Here is a 19,392-nt window from a genome sequence, read left to right as displayed (position 1 = left end):
AAAACACAGTGTGAGGATCCACCACACTCTTTCCTGGGAGCAGTGAAGGCATACACCCCTGACACACGAACAAGCACAGCCAAACCAGGAGCAGATCTGCACCCTGCATATCCAGACACCAGGAATACTCATGAGGACAAAAATACCGCAGCCATATGCTCCCCTTGGCCATGAACTTTGAATTAGAGCTCTCGCTCCATCAACAGCAGGTGAGAGCAGCCAGGTGGTCAAGAATTCCATGTACACTTGCTGGTGAGCTCTTTCCTGAGTCATATGGGGAAAGAGCTTCTACTAAAGATGGCAAACACTGGGAAAGAGAGTGTCAGCTGCTCGGGCACTGCTGCCCGGGGACGACGTCAGCAGGTCAGAGCAGACAACAGTTCCACCTGCCCATGTGCTCCTGGGAGAATAAAGCGATAAGGTGGATGACGGCACATGCCCAAAAGGTCTAATCAGAAAGCCTTATCCTTTAAAAACAGAAAGATACTTCAACCTTTTAATGTGGTCAGAATCAGGGCTCACTAACTGTGACTTCTACTCTCCAAGCTTCCCTGATTTTGGACAACAGAAAGCATCCGTGTTAGCTCGAGCCCTAAGTCATGTCGGCTGCTGTGAGTGAAGCTGACAGGCAGGTACTCACCATGCTGATCCCTCTCCTGCAGTGAAACGCAATTAGTGAGGTGTAGTTCATATATTTGTCCGCTAAGCAAGGAGTGCTGCTCTCAAAGTTCAGGTAGACCTCATTGGCCACGGGATTGAATATTGGAGGGCCTGTGACTCTCCCAATATCCTAGAAGAGAGGAAGCAAACGGTGCTTCATAACCATCCCAAGGTTGGCAGATTAGGAATTCACACGGACCTGCAGCAGCTCTACACCCTTAGCGACACACCTGTGCTGCTTTGTGACTGGCACGAAAATAGGTCGCTGCATGCAGAGACACCAGAGACGCGTAGACAGAAGCCAAGGGTGTTCCCACTCATGTTTAGCTTTCAGATTCTGAGCACTGGTGACTTCTGTCCTCATTCACAACAAGAATTCCACAGCCCCAAGCCCAGGAGGAGGAAAGCAGGAGCCTGGGCGATGCCCTTCCTAGTGTCCTGATATCCACACTGCCCTGAGGTCACGCTTACTCAGCTTGGCAGGGCCTGTTGGGAATGTCCAGAGGGGACAACTCTCGGTCCTACATGTTGCTGCTTAGGACAATGGCAGATACTGCAGTACCTTTCAGTCAGTTCTTTCCAGTACATGAATGAACAAGACATGTGGACAGGAAACATGCCTGCGCGTGTGCATGTGTGTCAAGTGCTGTGTGGCAGTGTGTTTGTACCAGTGTGAGCACAAGTGTGTACATGAGCATGTCTATTGTGTGGGTCACTGCTATGGGGCATGTTGAGAGCATATGAAGTAATACCTTCACCAATCACAGAACTTAAGCAAAATTTGAATCTGACAAAGGATGGCCAGGCAGGAAAACTCAGCAGATGGGGCTTTGGGAAAGGATTGCCTGGCAGAGAGCCGTGTCAGGATGCTACTGAAGAACTTCCTATTAAAATGGTCCTCCTCTGCACAATTCTACAGTACTCTTCACATAACTTTTAAAAGGACACCGAATGTCCCACAACAGAACTAACAACAGAGGGGATTTAAAGTTTAAAACACCACAAGGGTGTGGCAAACCACAAGTACAACTCCACATATCCAAATCTACACCAAATGTTTTCAGGGCGGAGTATTTAGTTATTACTATAAATGTTTTTGCTCTAATTGTCACTCGTTACTAGAAAGAACTTGTGTCGCTTAAGCCTTTTAATTACACACGTACTTGAAAGGGAAGTACAAGCTAGGCCAGTGTGGTTGATGCCCGCTCTGGGTTAACACCTTTCTTGGTCAGGTTTAATCCTGAGGCTCCTAACATAACACATAGAACGGCTATCAGGGAAGCTGGAGATGGCCCGACGGTTAAACGCACTCACTGCTTTAGCACAGGACCTGGGCTCAGTTCCAGTACCCACATAGGCAGCTCACGATCACCTGTGACTACAGCTTAAGGGAGCTAGTGACTGCTGGACTTCTGTACCTACTTGCACAGACTAAAACAGAAACAGATACATGTAATCAAAAACAAAATAAAAGCCTTTAAAAAAGACATCAGGGGGGCGTCTGGAGAGATGTCCACAATAAGGAAAAGCACCCTAAAACAGTTAATGCCTTCAATTGACCACCAGTCTCCAAATGCCTGGGGGCCACCGTACCTTCCTTCAGAGGATGCTCAAGTTCCCATCCTAGCACCAACATCACTAACTCACAAGTGCCTGCAACTCCAACCCCAAGGGATCAAAACCCCTGCTCGAGCCTTGAATACATGTACAGCACACACACACTCATACGCATGTATTTTAAAAAGCAAATCAATTTTGAAGCAGCTCAGACTTCCTGACCAGCACGATTGGTTGGCAGCTCTAACAACACTCTCACACTAATGGTCTCAGACTTAGCCGTCTGAGCCTGCATGTCTATCCTCTCTGCTTGAGCACTCCTCTGAAGCACAGAGCGCAGCACGAAGGCTGTGACTAGAAACTTCAAAGGATTCCCAACCCTGGCCGTACACACTTACTATAGGGGGCCCATCCACGGGGACTTTGCATACTGAGGCGCCTGCAGGGCAGGGCACTCCATGCATGGGATTCAGTGGCTGACAGATGTTGATGTAGAAGTCAGGGGTGGTATCAGAGGTGTCGTCCTCACTCTCATCGTATGCTTCATAACCACCAGTGCGGTGGATGAGAGGTGACAGGTCAATAATCGAGCTTCCATTCCGCACGGTGCATTCCGTCTGTTCAAAGAAAAGACTACATTTGAGTCTGCAAATGATTTTTTTTTCTAGTAACCATGACGGTTAGCTTAAAAAGCTAAACCCACATATGATGGAACATGTCTACAGTTCCAGCAGCACTCAGGGAGCTGAGGCAGGAGAATTGCCACAGTTAAAGGCTAGCCTGGACTATAGAGTGAGTTGAAGGCAAGCTTTGGATATAGTGTAAGAACGCCATCCCAAAAGAAGGAAAAGGAGAAGTGTTAAAATAAAAAACAAAATAAAATAAATAAAAACCTAAGGAAGATTGAACAAGACCACCCGGCCTTAGCCTGCTGGGAACCAGTAAACCAAGGAGTGCGTGCAGATGCATGGCACAGGCACTGCCCTGCCAGTCAGCCACAGTCAGGCTGGGGCACACTCACCGCCTGCTCACAGGCCAGGGGCGTGTGCCAGGAGAAGAAGAGTGTACACGACTGCTTGTCCAAGGAGATGAGCATGGGCCTGTTGGTGGGTCCAGCCTCCGGCCGGCACACGAAGCTGATGACACTCTTGTACCTCAGGCCTGACTTGGAGGGGCATGGGGACCCATTCTCATACACCAGCTGCAAGACCTGATCCTTGTAGCTCAGCCTCTTGCTGGCCTGGCCCACACTGATCCTGGTCTGTCCAAAGCAGGCCCCTGAAGCACAGGAAAGATGGGTGAGGGGCCAGAGACTAATTAGCTTCCTAGAAGAACACAGTGTCTCCTAACTACTGCAAGGGCCGGGAGTGTGGGTCTTGGAAGTAGAGCTGGGGCTAAGGCCAGCCCTAGGGACAGCAGTCAGGCAAAGGAAGCTACGGCACTCACCTACTCCAGGGCTACAGTTCACATTCTCCTCACAGATGCTCATGAAGACCATCCCCTTCTCGCTGTAGGAGGCTGTGATGCCAGCTTTGCCACTTAGGGAGCTCAGGTCAAACAGGTGGCCTGCCACATGAAAGGGAAGAAGGTGCTCAGACCCAGGAGAGCTGTCACCAGCCAGCTCACAACAAACTTGTGGGGGACTCTGATCTTCACACACTAATTAAGAGCTCTAAAGCACTCCAACTAGCAGCGCCTGTCACTGGACCACAGCCTCGGTCCTCTGTGTACCACAGCAGCCACTGTCACTCCTGAGGCCTGAGCCATCTCTCCAACAGTCAGCAGCCTGCCACCCACATTCCTCTTGGTGCTCAGCAGCAAAGAGGAAGGGTAGAAGTCTTCTGATAGCTGTCCTGTTGCCTTTGAAAGGTGGCCAGACCTTGGCACTGACATGCCCGATGCTATCAGCCAAGTTAGCCAAAGGCATAGTACAAAGCAAGATGGAGACTGGCTTTTGGAGGTACAAGGTAGCTGCCTCCATAGGATCAGCACGAAACTCAGAGAAAAGGCCAGAGATGCCTGAACACCAACAGATGCATCTCCTCGGTCCCTCCCTGTGCAGGGCTGTGGCGGTCTGGCCTCACCTGTGCTGGGGTTGGTGACTTGGCAGTCATCGTGTATGTTGCTCTTCACAGGACAGGCAGCAGGTGTGGGCCAGGAAAATGTGTACTCACAGTCCTGTACAGCACTGATGAACAGAGGCCTGGAGTTCTGGGGCAAGCAGAGAAAACCACTTTAGAATAACTGACACAAGAGGGAGTGCCCACCCATGCCTACAGGGTAGGCACTCGTTCCAAGTCTTGGGTTGTCTCTAAAAGGTAAGTACAGGGCAAGAAAAATCAAAGGTAGGTAAGGTGTCTATGGGTCTCACACAAGTAAGTCAGCAAAATACCCAGGGACCACAAGCTAGCTAAGGGAGCCGGACATTTTCTGATAATAGCCCAAGGGAGCCAGCCCAGCAAAGAACTCCATGAGGAAAACACTGGCTAAATGCTTAGTTAGAGAATACCTGTTACAGTCAAAACAAAAGGACCCACCAAAAAAGTGGCTCATAATATTAACTCTTCTGGGCACTGGCTACAGCTCACTCCTGGCCTCAGTCAGGTACTTCCCACTACGATAGAGCCAAGACAACTTGCCCAACTCTACCCTCCTTCTGCACACTTCTTAGCACTAAGGCAGAGGCTCGCCACCCTCCAGTATGTCGGGGAGCTTGTATCCTGGCCCATAAGTCATCTGCTATCTCAGAGATGACCCTGCTTACCCAATTCAGATGTGCCCCATCATGTATAGAAGCATAGGAGTTCCTCTGTGTCAAAGAGAAACTACCCATGCTATCCACACCTGCTAGAAGCCAACAACCAGGGGAGGAGGCAGCTCAGGAGAGCAGCCCAGCTAGGCGTTCTTAACAGCTGCACAAGTCACGCAGGAACGCTCAGTCTCCTCTCTACATCTGGCTGACAAACACGGGACAAGCAGCCAAGTGTTAGCTGCCCTTCTGTTCTTTAAGGAACCAGCGTAGACTCAAAAGAATCAACTAACCCTGCACCTGAAAGTGTCCAACTAAATGCCCAAGGAGTCAACAAGAGGACCGTGTATATGCACCTTCATGACCAGCATGCACCACAACCATGCCGCCCTGACCTCTTTAGCTTGTCTCCTTTTTTCTTTTTCTTTTCTTTTTTTTTTTTTTTTTTTTTTTTTTTTTTTTTTCGGAGCTGGGGACCGAACCCAGGGCCTTGTGCTTGCTAGGCAAGCGCTCTATCACTGAGCTAAATCCCCAACCCCTCTTTAGCTTGTCTCAAAGGCAGCCTAGCACTATCACTAGCTCAGAGTCCTACACTCTCTGAGTGCCATTAACTCACCACTTGGCTGTCACTGCAGGTGAAGCGAATAATGGTTGACCTTTTCCGAATTTTGTCGGGGCACAAGTCACCATCCACATACTTCAGGACAGTCACACCAGCTGTCCACTGAGGACCATCCCTCACCCTGCCGAGGTTCACAGGCTTGGAGCCATCCAGCAGACAAACAGCTGCCTCTGGAGGGCATGGATCTGCAACACAAGATATAATCAGAGCCTCCTGGGGTGACTGCAGTCTCCTGCGGTGCAAAGTGCAGCTTAAGGTATGGTATTATCCAACCCCTTCGTACCCACCCCACGCCATCACTTCTAACACTGGGTATGATATGGCCAGAACCCTAGATGCCATGGAGCACTGTCAGGGCCTCCATCCTCACTCTTTAGTCTATGCATTACTAGGAACTCTGCTGACTTCCTGTTCTCCAAACCCTTGCTCCTATGCCTGAGGGAGCCAGCCCTGCACCAGTACAGGACCAGAGTAAGAGGCTGCCCATTCATGCCAAGGATGAAGTTAGAAAGCTTCACCCTGAGGGGGACTGCACCTAACCACCTCCACCCCCAAGTATGATTTTCACCTTCTGTATTCCAAGGAATTCCCGGGAAAACTGCTCACTACCTTGTGTCTTCTAGTCTCCACTCTCTTCCCAGGTCTGGGGGAACCTACCTCTAAATGGTACAAGTCCCCAATAGGATAAACAGTGGGCCACCTAAGGATCTGTAACCCCACCCACCCCCGTGTCACATCGTGCTTTCTTTCTACCCATAGCCATGATTAGAAAGGTTAATATGTTCTCTGCAGAGTCCTTAGCATCAACAGAACCGGGGCCACATGGGAATCAATCACCAAGACCCTCAGACCCTTCCCTTCCAGCTCCTAGGCCAAACTCCTTTCACTCAGGCCTCTCCTGCTCTGTCTGTCCCAGAAGGCTCATTCTGGACAGTCACCCACAAGGAGAGGATCACTACTCACCTGTGCCAGCCTGTGGAGACAGAGACTTGCATACGTTGATGAGGTAATGCTCAGTGGCCCCTGTCCTGGTCACAGCCTCCCAGTTGTCACTGTATCTTGACAGTGAGGAGAGGTCAATGGAGTTGCCAGCCTCATCCCTGCAGAGAACAAAACACCACAGTCACGGTCCAGTTAGCTTCAGTGACATGTCTGGCACTCTCTTCAGAAGGGCTCAAGCATCAATGTGTCTCTGACGTCCTGTGAATCAAGCTTACTGCAGAACATAATTTTCCATATGCAAAGTGAGCAAGACGCAGCCCTGAGCTTTGACAAGTCAATGTTCACTTCAACAAAATGAACTATCTGAAAAGCCAAGTTTGGAAGTCTGTCCACACAGGCCAGTGAGAATTATAACTCAGTGGCCAGCAGGAGTCACCACTGGCACTCAGAGTCATTTCTAGAAGCTGCCTCACCAAACCTCCTGCTGTCTAGACCTAAGGCCACTCCATCCTTACAAACCAAAGGACTACGGAGGTCTGTTTCTGTCCCTGACTCCTCCATGTGTATCTGATGTACCAGCCCCACATGTGGTTATCTGGAGCCCATCTACCCAGTGTGAAAAGAAGTGGGTAGAAAACAGACATGTGAACTTACTGGATAGAGCACTCTGTCACATTGAAAGGTGGGCAGGCATACTGTGTTCGCCACTCAAACAAATAGGAGCAGTCCAAAGTTTCCTTCAGAAACACTGGCTGAAAGGTCAAGGTGAACATAAGTGAACGTGGGAGCACAGGTGAAGGGTGGCCACGCAAACAGGTGCTCAGGAAATAGTGCACCTTACAGATGCCCTCAAAGAACAGCAGCTGGAGTGGGGACGGCGGTGCAAGACGGGACTGCCTATGGGAGTGCCATACAGGCTCACCTTCTGAGTCGTCCGGTCACAGTAGAAATAGATGGTTGTGGAGCGCTGATACACCTTATGGCAGGTGTCCCCCCCACTGTAGTTCATTTTCAACAGTCCATTTTCGAAAGTCAGCTTCTGATTAAGGAGCCCTGCACAAAAAAAAGCACATCTGTAAGTCTCTTGACAAGTGCTCCCGGGCTGTGGTGCTAATCCAAGAGCTGTCATATTGCACATGCCCATAGAGCTGCACTATTCATCCTCTTACTGACAGGAGGATTTAAGATGGCCAGCGATAGGTGCAGCCTACCAGTACGAAGTAGTGCCTGTTCTCCACACCTGACACATGCCACTTCACCATGGTCCCTTTGGAGTGCTCACATTCCCCACAGTAGCCATTCCCGCCTATTTAACAGTCTACCTGCTCAGATGGCTTAAATGACTTATCAGTTGTCAGGTGGGGGTGGGGTGTTTTGTTAACTGAGACAAGATCTCACTATGGAGCTCAAACTGGTCTCCAACTCCAGATCCTCACACATCAACTGAGGGCTGGAATGGTGATGGCAGATAGGCACCACTATGCCAATCAAGTCTGTCAGCTCTAGGTTTATCATTTTATGTGTGTTAGCGTGTTTGCCTGCATGCATGTCTACCCTCGAAGGTCAGAAAAGTGTGTGAGATGCCCTGGGAATATAGTTACAGATGGCTGTCAGCCACCATGTGGGTGCTGGGAATGGAATTCCAGTTCTCTGCAAAAGCAGGCAGTATTCTTAACTACCAAGCCAGGTACAGCCTTGTCAGTTTTCCGGCTAACCTGCTATCGTGCACCCCCTTGATGCAGACTGGGACAGACTGCCTGCAGATACCCAGCATTGCCTACTTCAGCGTGTCTAGCCCGCAGCTAGGCTGAAGAAAACCTAGGGGCTTAGGGTCAGAAACACTGCCTTGCAGTTCGTAGCCCACTCAGTTGAGGCCTAACTCAGAAAACCCTAACTTCTACTTTTCCTTCTTTCTCTGCCTTCCCGGGTTCTCTAAAGCCCCACTCCCAGTTGGTATGTGGAGCTGCCTGTCTGCTTTATGGCTGCTTCTTAAGCCTCCTGCTGAAGGGGCTGGAGAGATGGCTCAGTGGTTAAGAGCACCGACTGCTCTTGCAGAGGTCCTGAGTTCAATTCCCAGCAACCACATGGTGGCTCACAGCCATCTGTAAAGAGATCTGATGCCCTCTTCTGGTGTGTCTGAAGACAGCTACAGTGTACTTATATATAGTAAATAAATAAATCTTTAAAAAAAAAAAAAGCCTCCTGCTGAAAATGACACTGTAATATAGAAAGCATAGCTTTCTCTTGTCTTCCTCAGTCCCCTTCTCCTGGCAACCGCCATGATTTCCAACTCACCTTGCCCTGTTGGTTTGTTCCAAACTCTAAATTGTCCTCAGGAAGCGGGCAAGATGGCTCAATGGGTAAGGGCACTTCTTGCCAAATCTGATGACCTAAGCTTCATTCCCAGGAGCCACATGACGGAAGGAGAGAACCAACTCCTGCAATTGTTCTCTGACCTGCACTTGTGGTCAGTAATACCCATCTTGCCTCCACATAAAATAACTTGCCCATAAGCATAAACAGAAGCATGGACAGATGGACAGAAGCCTGCTTCCTTATGTCATTCAGCATGTGTTCCTCCCAAGTTTGAAAAATATGATCCTTACAACTGAAGACAGAAAACAACAGTACCTGCCACTTTCTGGAATCCTTGTGGTCCTTTCTTTTCCTGGCATGATGAGACTGCCTTGGACCCATCATGGGCAGAGCACACATCTAAGGACAGCTTTCCACAGACCCGGAAGTAGTAGGTGTACTCGCCAGCACTGATGATGGTGTCATTGAGGGCCAGGGGCTTCAGGTCATACAAATTGCCGTGTCTGGGGTCTTTCACCTGGCAGTTGTCTCCTTCAAGAGTACAGGAGCCAAAAGCAGAAGCTATAACCCAGGCATTCGCAGCTCCAAATGGGAACAACTTCTTTTTTAGATAAAATCTCGTATTTACTTTGCAGTACTGAGATCTAGGACATAGCACACCCTATGCAAACATCCTGTCACTGAACTACACTCATAGCTCTATTTACTGATTTGAGACTGGGCCTTATTAAGTTTCTGAGACTGGTCAAACTCACTCACAACCCAGGGAGGCAGCCTTGAACTTAGGTTCCTCCTGCTTCAGCCTCCTGCAAGCTGAGGTTAGGGCTTGTACCACCAGACTAGGCAAGGTTTACAATTTTCAATCAGGCAATGATCATCAGAAAGTGGGCTGCCTCCATATTGTTTGTTTATGTTTAAGACAGACAGGTTTGGAGGGAGCCCAGGTACACCAGCAGATTTTAATGAACCAAGCCCATCCTGGGGTTGGGGATTCAGCTCAATGGTAGAGTGCTTGCCTAGCAAGCGCAAGGCCCTGGGTTTGATCCTCAGCTCAACCCTGACTGCTTTACTGGTTTCAAGAAAGCCCAAATCCAATCCGCATGTAGTAGAGAAAGGCCAGTGGTAAAAATTTAACAAGTGGCTTAGTAAAGACCTCAAGGATAAGGGGTGACCCAGCCACTGGTACCTCCTGACCCCATAGGCAGCCATCATCACAGGGCTTCCTATGTGAGCCATCATGGGTTTAGCACATTTACTACACTCTGTATGTACAGCAATGTAGCCCGGGGCTTACCTTCCTCTCTGACCACAGGGCAGGCCTCCACTGTTCGCCACACAAACACATACTCACAGTTGTTCAGGAGCTGGAACATAGGTGAGCCCTACAACACAAGCCAACACTTTGCTTTGTTTCCTGCTTTGTGAAAACAAGCAAGAGCCTCAGTGAGTATCCAGTCTCTCACTCGCTCAAGCCAAGTGTTCAAGCCTGAGGAAAACCGTGTCCACCCGGGCAAACACTAGCAATGCCCCCGATTTCTATGAAAGCACAGACTTTACCAACATGGAAGACTCCGAGACTAAGGGACATGGGGACAGCAGTAACCACCAGCAAGCGCTGAGGCACACTCACCGACGTCTGGGCACATTCGAACACTATCCTGGTGGAGTAGCGCTGGTTTCCACACCTATCCCCATTCACATACAGGATGCTGAGAGATCCGTTTCCAGTAGCTTGAGGACTGATCTGCACCACACCCAAGTTCTGACTTTTGTCTTCTGACACCATGCAGGACCCCATTGCAATGCCTGAACAGACAAGAAAGGTGAATGAGGAAAGGCTGACTTTGGTTTCAGTCAGACTCCAGGGATGCAGCACAACAAGGCACCGACGCACCATCGCAGCCAGGAATGTAAGGCAGTGGGGTGCACACGCTCAGATAGAAGCGCCTCTTCTTCCCATGCACAGACGTGTCCACAGCAGTCCACGGCTTCCTGACCATGCTCAGGGCACTCAGGTCGTACTCGTTCCCAGCTGGGTCTGGGGTACAAGGAAACACAACAGAAAGTGTCCTCCTGTTTGTCCTGGGACCACTCTCCCCACCATGTAAAGACAGCCAGGATTCAGAGGGCATGCCTTGCAAGACACAAGGAAATCCACAGGAAGTCTGGACTGCAGAAACATACCCTGTCCCTGCTGCCCAAACTGTCCCTCCGTAGAAACCATCACAGAACAGCACAGACACTAAGCAGTCAGAGGACACAGCCACCTCAGGGCACAACTGAGGAGCTCTTAGGTCTTGTGTCTTTTTTTCTCCCTCATATGAACTTTGGACATCTGTGTTTGATTTTCTTACTTGAGTTTTCTTTTAAACACTTATGCAGCATCTGGCCCACAAACCACCATTTAAACCCGTGACTGAATGGGGGAGGGGGTCTCTTCAAGAGAAACATGTGCATCACTAAGCATCATTAAAAGACAGGTACCAACCGTCATATCTCCTGTGGAGCAAAGCACATGTGCTACATTTACAAAGGGCTACCTCACACTCAAGCATGTGGAGACTCAGAGGCAAATAAACAGAGACAGACAGACCACGCATATTCCCTCATGGAAACCCGGCCTACTAACTCCTAGGCCTCACCAGTCACTTGACAATCCACTACAGAAGGAATACAAGCCAATGCAGTTTCAAACTCAAAGAAGGTGTTCCGGATCCCTCGTGCAGAGTCAATGTCCTGATGCAGGAACTTGGGGGTCCCTGGGTAAATGTCACCATTGCAAATGAAACGGATGATGAAGGCTGTGCCTGTAGAACAAGAAAGCCACCAATCAGAAGGTGTCTCAGACTTAGGACAGTGAGGGCAACAAGAGGCCTCATAGCCATCCTGCGGTGATCACAAAGCAGGGAAGCTGGCTGTCAAGTAACCTGATGTCAACAGTGGAAGGACTGTCCTAGCACCACTGACTGATGTGACAAGCTTAGCAGGAGACCTGATCTAACCGCTCGCTCTTCCCATCAGAATGGACTCACGTCTCACATCTGTTTATCATCCCATCAGAAGACAGCAACTTTTGTCTTCTGACTTTTTTGTTTCGGGAAGCCTACTTCCCTGTCCCCCCTTTATGAGGTTAAAGAGGTAAGAACAATATCAAGGAGGCACATGGGTGTGCTGAACCCATGGTGCTAGCCCAAGCCTCACCACAGTCTTTTAGTGCTCCCCAGTCAATGCTAACAGAGCTAGGTGGAAAATGCTTTCAAAACTCGAGTCTCAAAAGAACATGAAAGAAACATGAGTAAACGTTCTTACTGTAAACCAGCAGTCAGCAACTGCAGAGCAAAGTGACTGCAGGAGGAAGCACAGTGCTTTGCACACTGACACAGGGCAGCTCTGTACGCATGAGCAGCTCGCTGAGACCGTCCACTCTGAAGAGAAGAACCATGGTCCCTCCGTACTCGCTAACTGAGCTTCCCTCCCAGAAAACCATCCTAGCCTCGAGCCTGAGCCCCTTCTACTCAGGGAAAGGGAAGACACCCCCGTGGATCACACTGAAGGCCTGATCACCCTCAAGGGACCAAACATATTTATGAACTTTGGTTAACTCTTTAGCCAACTACAATGATCCCTTCCCAACTCCAACTGCTGGCTCATGCCTGGAGAGGGCCTGCTGGAGATTCTTGTCACCAAGGAGCCTCACTCCCTTCTCCAGTGGAACCCCTTCCAGATGAGGCACTATTAACCTGTATTTACATTCTCAAAAGTTTATTTAAAATATTTTCAATTAGTTTTTATTTTATTTCTAACTGCCACACAGCAACTATACATTCATGGGGTCATGTGTGTCCTAAGTCAGTGTCGCCAGCTCTGTCCTTTGCCATACAGAACATTCCTCCTACCCTGCATACTGTTAGCCTGACTATTCACACTCTTCTCTAAAAGTTACTCTACTCTCTGCTTCGAGATCAAGTACTCACCATAGCTTCTAATCGTCAACAACAGGAAGATCTGTGTGTCTGACCATTACTAAACATGGTATTTAGCCATGCAAATTGCTTCAAATGTGAGGTTTTTCACTTTTTTTTTTTTTTAGAAATTTCCCACTGTGTGCCCATTTTCTCTAGGTATCTATCCATCTATCATTCATGGAAAATTTGGTTGATTTTATACATGGGCTGCTGTGAACAAGGCTGCAATAAATACACGCACTGTATCTGATGTGTTGAGTTCAAAACCACACTGGGGCTACTATATTATTTAGACAAATGTTACTTCATAACTGTTTTTCTTGGTTTTTGGTCTTGAGTTCTCTCTCTCTCTCTCTCTCTCTCTCTCTCTCTCTCTCTGTGTGTGTGTGTGTGTGTGTGTGTGTGTGTGTGTGTGTGTGTGTCTGCCATGGTGCACATGTGGAGAGCAAAGGACAACTTAATAGCATTGGTTTTCTCCTTCCACATGTACACAGGCTCCAGGTACCAACTTGAGTCATCTGCATCTAGTGGTTAATTGCCTTTACAGAGTGAACCATCCCATTGGTTCAAGGTATTCCAGTTATCAGAAGAAGGCCTCACATGTATTCCAGGCTAGCCGTAGACTTGAACTCCACCTCTCCACCTCATAAACACTGGGCATTGCAATCATGCATGGTGCTCTATTTGTAGCTGCTTCCCTAACAGCTGTACTAGCTGGCCTCTCCCTGAACCACCTGCTTCCTGTCAGGAGTAGCAGTTCTGGCTGAGAATCTATCTCTGTGCTTTTAAACTTACATACATACATACATACATACATACATACATACATACATACATACATACATTCATACATACATACATACAGCATTTAATGTATTGTTATTGTGACCCTTGTGCTGCTGAGTTACTTCTATGTTCAGAAGTAACTGTAAGCAAATGTTCCCTGCCATTCCATTGGTTCTCCTCACTCAACTGTGTCTTTATTGCATAAAATCTGCTTACGTCTGATGTAGTAAATGCGAAGAATTTTCCTATGTTGCCAATGTGTTCGGGTTTGCTCTGAACGGAGTAGTATTAACTGTGGACACTCTGTTTATTTCTGAATTTAGAGCAAACACTCCCTGTTCCATATGGTGGGTCATGACCTGCCTGTATTTCTATTTGGGGGGATTTTATTATGAGGATACGATATGAAGGTGTCATTCTGTCTTATTGTTGGCTCACAGTTGTTTACAGCAGTCCTTAATGATCATTTGTATCCTGTGGAATACACTGGTATCACAGTGTTGCATTCCCAGTATCTGCTCACTGGAATGTGAAGAAGGGAAAAGTAAGAAGCCTACAGTGTGGTGCACATCGTCTAGATGGCACACTCCACTCCCTCCCAGGCCCACTCAGATGGCTGGAGCATGGTGTGCAACCCATTGCACAAACCACTAAGACTCCAGCGGCTCAACGGCACGAAATGGCATCAGAGGGTCACTCTGCTGCCTATTACCAGTGTGACCTGAGAAGTAGCCTCAACCTGGGGCCCATTTCCTCATCTGTAAAAAAAAAGTCAACAGGTAACAGAGCCTAGAACAGAATCCAAGACCCCTGGATCTCACTCTGAGGCTACCCCTCAGGAACCACAGGCTCTATCTAGGTACAAGATCCTTCTGCCTTCCAGCACCGCGTGTGTACAGAGTAGCAGTAATTGAACACAAAAGAAGGATAAGTCAGGTGTGGTCGCCCAAGCCTTTGATCCCAGGAAGGCATAGGCCGGTAAACCTAAGTTGGATGACAGAGCCAGTCAGGTGAGCCAGGGCCACACGGTAAGAGCCTGTCTCAAGGGGACAAAAGAAAAAGGGAAGACTCACAGAGCTAGCATGAGAATCACCAGACAACACAGACACATCAGCATCAGCAGTACACTTCCCCTGCGGGGGTTATCCACTGGCATGACTGCTGTCATGATTAAGGGCTCAGAATTGACCTTTCGATTACTGACGAAATACATACTCACAGCTTAACGTCCCCAAACCATTACACAAGAAACTGTATCACCAAGGGGAAAAAAAGGGGGCGGGGGGTAATAAACTTAGGGAAAAGAAAAAGAGAGTAACTTACGACAATCGCCACCCAAGTCTCTTTAGCACCGACAGAAGTGCAACCGACCCACCTCTGAAGAATTGGAGGTGCAAGGTGAACAGAAGGGATGGGAAATACATGCACGTCCAAGTGACCCTCGGCTCACCTCTGTCAGAAGGAGAAGAGCCTTTGTAGGTCAGAGTGAGGAACCCCTCGGCAGACAACTGGAGGCTCTTCTCCATCCCGACTGGCCTTTCTGGCTTCAGATCCTTAATGTCTTTGATCTTAGTTTCTGCCTCACAGCCAAGGGCTGGCTTCCCTGCAACCGTTCCACAGGCAGGCATTGTACCACAGATATTGAACTGGAAGTCAAACAGAAAAAAAATTGTTCAGGCCCATTTAGATTCTAAGACGAACCACAGACAAGATCAGTAGAACCCAAAGTACCACTGGGCTGAGGATCTGAATCTCACTAGCAGTTTATCAACCTCAGGGCATCAGGGTCCTAAAGTCAGAAAAGCAAAAGCACAAGTCCAAATAACAACATGGACACAAATTCCTCTAAGGCTTAGTACATAGTGTTTTATTCTCTTATTTTACAGCCTTCTATCAGTAGATATAATTACTGCAAGTAATTATAAAGCTTACACTAGGGAGCAAAACAAACCACTTTCTTGTGTCTTTAATCGTGCAGAGAAGGGTATTTAGTTGGAGTCTAACTGAAAACAAAGTCAGGCCTCTAATTTCTTAAAGACGCTGACTCTATTTAAAGGCAGGTATGTCTGCTGTGGTTGTGTAAGAAGCAGCTCTGTGGGAAAAGCCACCAAATGTGCAGGGCAGCTGAACCCAGCAGGACAGGAAGGAGCAGAAGTCTACCCTTGCTGTGATGCCAAGAGAGTGGCTGGTGGGCAGTGTGGCCCAGTAGACAGGCGGGTCCCCTGAAGCATTTGAGCTCAGGTGGCCTTCCAGACAGCTACATTTCTACTTTATTACCCATTGGTCTATCACCTCCAACCTGTCACCTGCAGCCAAGAGTCGTGGCAGCACACTGGCTCCTTACAGTGTGGTTAGTGCACAAGAGAGGGCGTCACTGGTCTGCTTCTGGTGGACTCTTTATATAGCTCGTGTCCTAACTGTCACTCTGCTGGTGCTGCTTAGAAACTTCTAGACACACAGCAGCTGGTAAGGAGGGGAAGCTGCCCATCAACTGCATGAGGACTGTGGTGATGACTTATCTCATTACCCACTCCTGAGTTGGGTTTCTTCCTCTGGTGAAGCAGCTGCCCTCTCAGCCCTAAGGATGCCTGATTCCCAAACCACAGCCCAAATGATTTGAATGCAGATAGCCTTGTTTAAAACGATCTCGAATTTACCACATCACTTACCACAAAAGTCTTCCCAATGCCTAAGACCATGTGTCCTTGAGAATAGTTAAGTGGGCTCAGATTAAACACAAATCCGCTGTTGGGGTCCCTTATAGAGCAAGCCTACCAGAAAGAAGAAAGAAAATACAGTCAAACCAATTCTCCAAGAGTAAAACAAACATGAAGGCCCTCCCGAAACCCACATCTGCACTCGGCAAGCTACACTTGCTCATTTTCCGAAACCCACATCTGCACTCGGCAAGCTACACTTGCTCATTTTAAGTCTCTCTATATGGGCACAGCAGTGTGCTTGCACACAGTCCCTTGCCTGCACTGATGTGGGATGTGTGTGCAGAGGAATGGGACTCAGCCCATGACTGCTAAGCTACTACACAGCAGAGTAAGGCTACCACTACCTCCTAAGAGGAAAAAGGACAGGGGAGGGCAGGTGGGGCTAAAGTGACCCAGCAATGATTTTTAAACTAAAAAATAAAACTGAAGAATTACCTCTCGTTATGAGGGCACCTATGGGAGTATAACCAGGTTAACTCACAGACTGTCCCTCCCTTCCTCTAAGTTTGCTGTCAGCCTCCAATGACCACCAAGATCGAAGATGACTACTGGCCCAGAGCTGAGATCATGTATCAGGCCAGGCGTCTCTTCCAGACTCTAGTCTGGTAAAAAGTTAGGGAGGAAAAGGTCCTGCCATGAAGTAGGGCACACACAGTATCATAAAATACTGTGCTGGCCCAGGAGGGTGGCAAATAACTCAGAGAGCAGTGTACAGCTGGGCTGCCACACTGCACAGAATGCAGCCAGGAGAAGCAGCCCAAACAAGAGCAGCTGGCAGTGGAGAGATGCTGGGAATAAAGTGTGTGGCCTTCAGCAGAGAAGCATGAGGCACTTGGCTACATACTGGAGGTAAGGAAGGGCATAGCAGACACATGGGTCTATTCTAGGGGTGAGGTTGCATGAATCACTGAGTCCTATCCTATGTGCTAACTGTAACATCCCATGAAGCACTGGTTCCACCTAGTAGAGCAGTCACAGCAGACACATAGGCTTTACTCGGTCAATGGCATCACATGAAGCACTGGGCTCCATCCTGTGGATAAGGTCATAGACTTCAGGAATATTACTATATCAGATACTAGGATGTTCTGGAATGGAGCAATGTGAATCTGTCAGACCCCTGGCAGTGATGGAGAGCTCACTAGGATGCACGGGCATTTGGAAGGGACAGCTGAAGAGGGTTGTAGAGAGCCAGGAGTAAGATAGAAGGTCCTGGAGATCTAGGTACCAATGGCAGGGAGGAGGCAGAGGGTGGTAACACGTGTCAGAAGGGAGGGTAGGAAGCAACTGGAAGCCAGCATGAACATGGGCAATGTGACAACACGCATACCTGGTCTGAATCTGTGATCGTCTGGATGGGGCAGGCAGCCTCCGTGTTCCACAAGAAACTGACCACACATTCCCAGTTGAAAGTGAATATGGGATGGGAATTCTGAAAGGTCACAAGGGCAGAAAGAAATCAGCAGGACATCAGCATAGCAGTCAAGCATCAGGGCGTCAGGCTAGAATCCACCAGTGTCTACAATGGGTCAGCCCATGATGTACACCTCCTCCCTATACCACACTGTTCTCATTGCCCCTGCAGGGAGGCCATGTCATATGCATTAGCACATCTGAGCTCAGGCCAGCAAGCAGTGATGGGAAAGCTCAGCTGGCCTCCAGGCCTGCACACCAGAGTCCAGCAAGAGCAACCAGGAAGTTACTACAGCAGCTGGAATAAGTAAGGCAAAACTGCCTCGAGCGGCCTGGAGAGATGGCGCGAAGTGAAGAGCACTAGGTAGGTGCTCTTCCAGAGGACTGGGTTTCAATTTCCAGCACCCGTATGGCAGCTCACAACTGTCGTAACTGGAGTCTGTACGTTACAGAGACTGTAGGCAGAACACCAATGCACATAAAAATAAATATATCTTTAAAAAAAATGGCTGGTGTGTCAGGGAAAGGGCTGACAGCCAACAGGAAGGCGCACAAGGAGAGCTTCCATGTAGGGCACAGAACCTGGTTTTGTGACTCAGGTTCTAATTACATAGATTTGTGAGTATTACTGGCTTATAATACATGGGGTTTCAACAAAAAGTCTCCTCCACAAAAGCCGCACTCCATTCCATGAGTGCTGTCTCCATCACAGACAGCAATGGCTCTCACGGTTAGCTGACTGGACAGCACACCAAGACTACATGGAGGACTTTACTGGCATTATCCAGCTGGTCTCAGCCCACAGCTCAGAGTTCTTCCCGTACGCCCCATCCGCTCTCCTCATCACCCTGAGGACCCTGGCTCCCCAGGGTAAGAAAGACCCAGGTTCTAGCCTGTGGTGCACTCTGCCAGCCTGACCTCCTCTCTTCTCCCTCAGGAGTCTGACCAGGGTCCACACTGTATTCTAGGCCCATAGGCATAACCAGTTCAGCCACTGTGGGGAAATACTTGGAAAACTAAGAAGTGTCTGAAAGAATTTTCTGGAACTAAATACATTATCTAAATGACAGCAAAACAGGGAAAGAAAAGAATGGTCTATGACAGGGCTCCACATACCTAGGCCACAGCTGCCAGGCACAGCTGAAATGAGACCAACAACTGTCTACCTAAGGGGCCAGCACTCTTTCCCGACAAAACACACGAACAAACACCCAGCGTCCCAGAGCAGGTAGATAAGGGAGTATGTCTGCATGGATGGACACTGTCCTCAGTCACTGCATAACCTCAGCGAACAGAGCAAAGGGCAAATCTCATGTCTGCAGGGCACCCGGACACCAGGCCTCACATCCACTGGCCTGGGCCCCAGGACAGTCCAGAAGTCTACAAAGAACAGTGGTGCAAACCTTTAATCCCGCTCTGAGGTTGAGGTTTACATAGTGAGTTTCAGACAAGTCTGAGATCCTGTCCCCCAAAAAATCACAAAAACAAAAGAGGTGGGGGGGATGGAAGGGAAAATGGTGGCAGCAACTAGGCTGGGGAGATAAAAAATTCTAGATATAAGGCAGATGCCATAGCCCTCACCTTTAAGCCCAGCACTCAAGAGGCAGAGCTAAACGAGTTCAGGGCCAGCCTGGTCTACGTAGCAAGTTCCATGCTAGCCAG

General features: G+C 48.7%; 1 protein-coding gene across 2 annotated transcripts in view; it reads right to left on the bottom strand.

Moving 5' to 3' along the window:
• Nucleotides 1-19,392, bottom strand: part of Igf2r (insulin-like growth factor 2 receptor) — an 88,411-nt gene that overhangs the window by 11,501 nt on the left and 57,518 nt on the right. For both annotated transcript variants that reach the window (NM_012756.2, XM_087627166.1), the window contains 17 exon segments: nucleotides 641-790; nucleotides 2,616-2,834; nucleotides 3,239-3,495; nucleotides 3,664-3,783; nucleotides 4,302-4,428; nucleotides 5,583-5,773; nucleotides 6,552-6,688; nucleotides 7,185-7,282; nucleotides 7,453-7,583; nucleotides 9,162-9,377; nucleotides 10,141-10,228; nucleotides 10,477-10,652; nucleotides 10,741-10,884; nucleotides 11,489-11,653; nucleotides 15,048-15,243; nucleotides 16,267-16,368; nucleotides 17,648-17,749. In NM_012756.2, coding sequence (NP_036888.2) covers nucleotides 641-790; nucleotides 2,616-2,834; nucleotides 3,239-3,495; nucleotides 3,664-3,783; nucleotides 4,302-4,428; nucleotides 5,583-5,773; nucleotides 6,552-6,688; nucleotides 7,185-7,282; nucleotides 7,453-7,583; nucleotides 9,162-9,377; nucleotides 10,141-10,228; nucleotides 10,477-10,652; nucleotides 10,741-10,884; nucleotides 11,489-11,653; nucleotides 15,048-15,243; nucleotides 16,267-16,368; nucleotides 17,648-17,749 — 2,619 coding nt within the window.

Source organism: Rattus norvegicus, chromosome 1, assembly GCF_021556685.1.
Source record: "Rattus norvegicus strain SHRSP/BbbUtx chromosome 1, alternate assembly SHRSP_T2T, whole genome shotgun sequence".
NCBI lineage: Eukaryota > Metazoa > Chordata > Mammalia > Rodentia > Muridae > Rattus > Rattus norvegicus.
The sequence above is the reverse complement of the archived record's forward strand: the minus strand, read 5'-3'. Positions and strand labels throughout refer to the sequence as shown.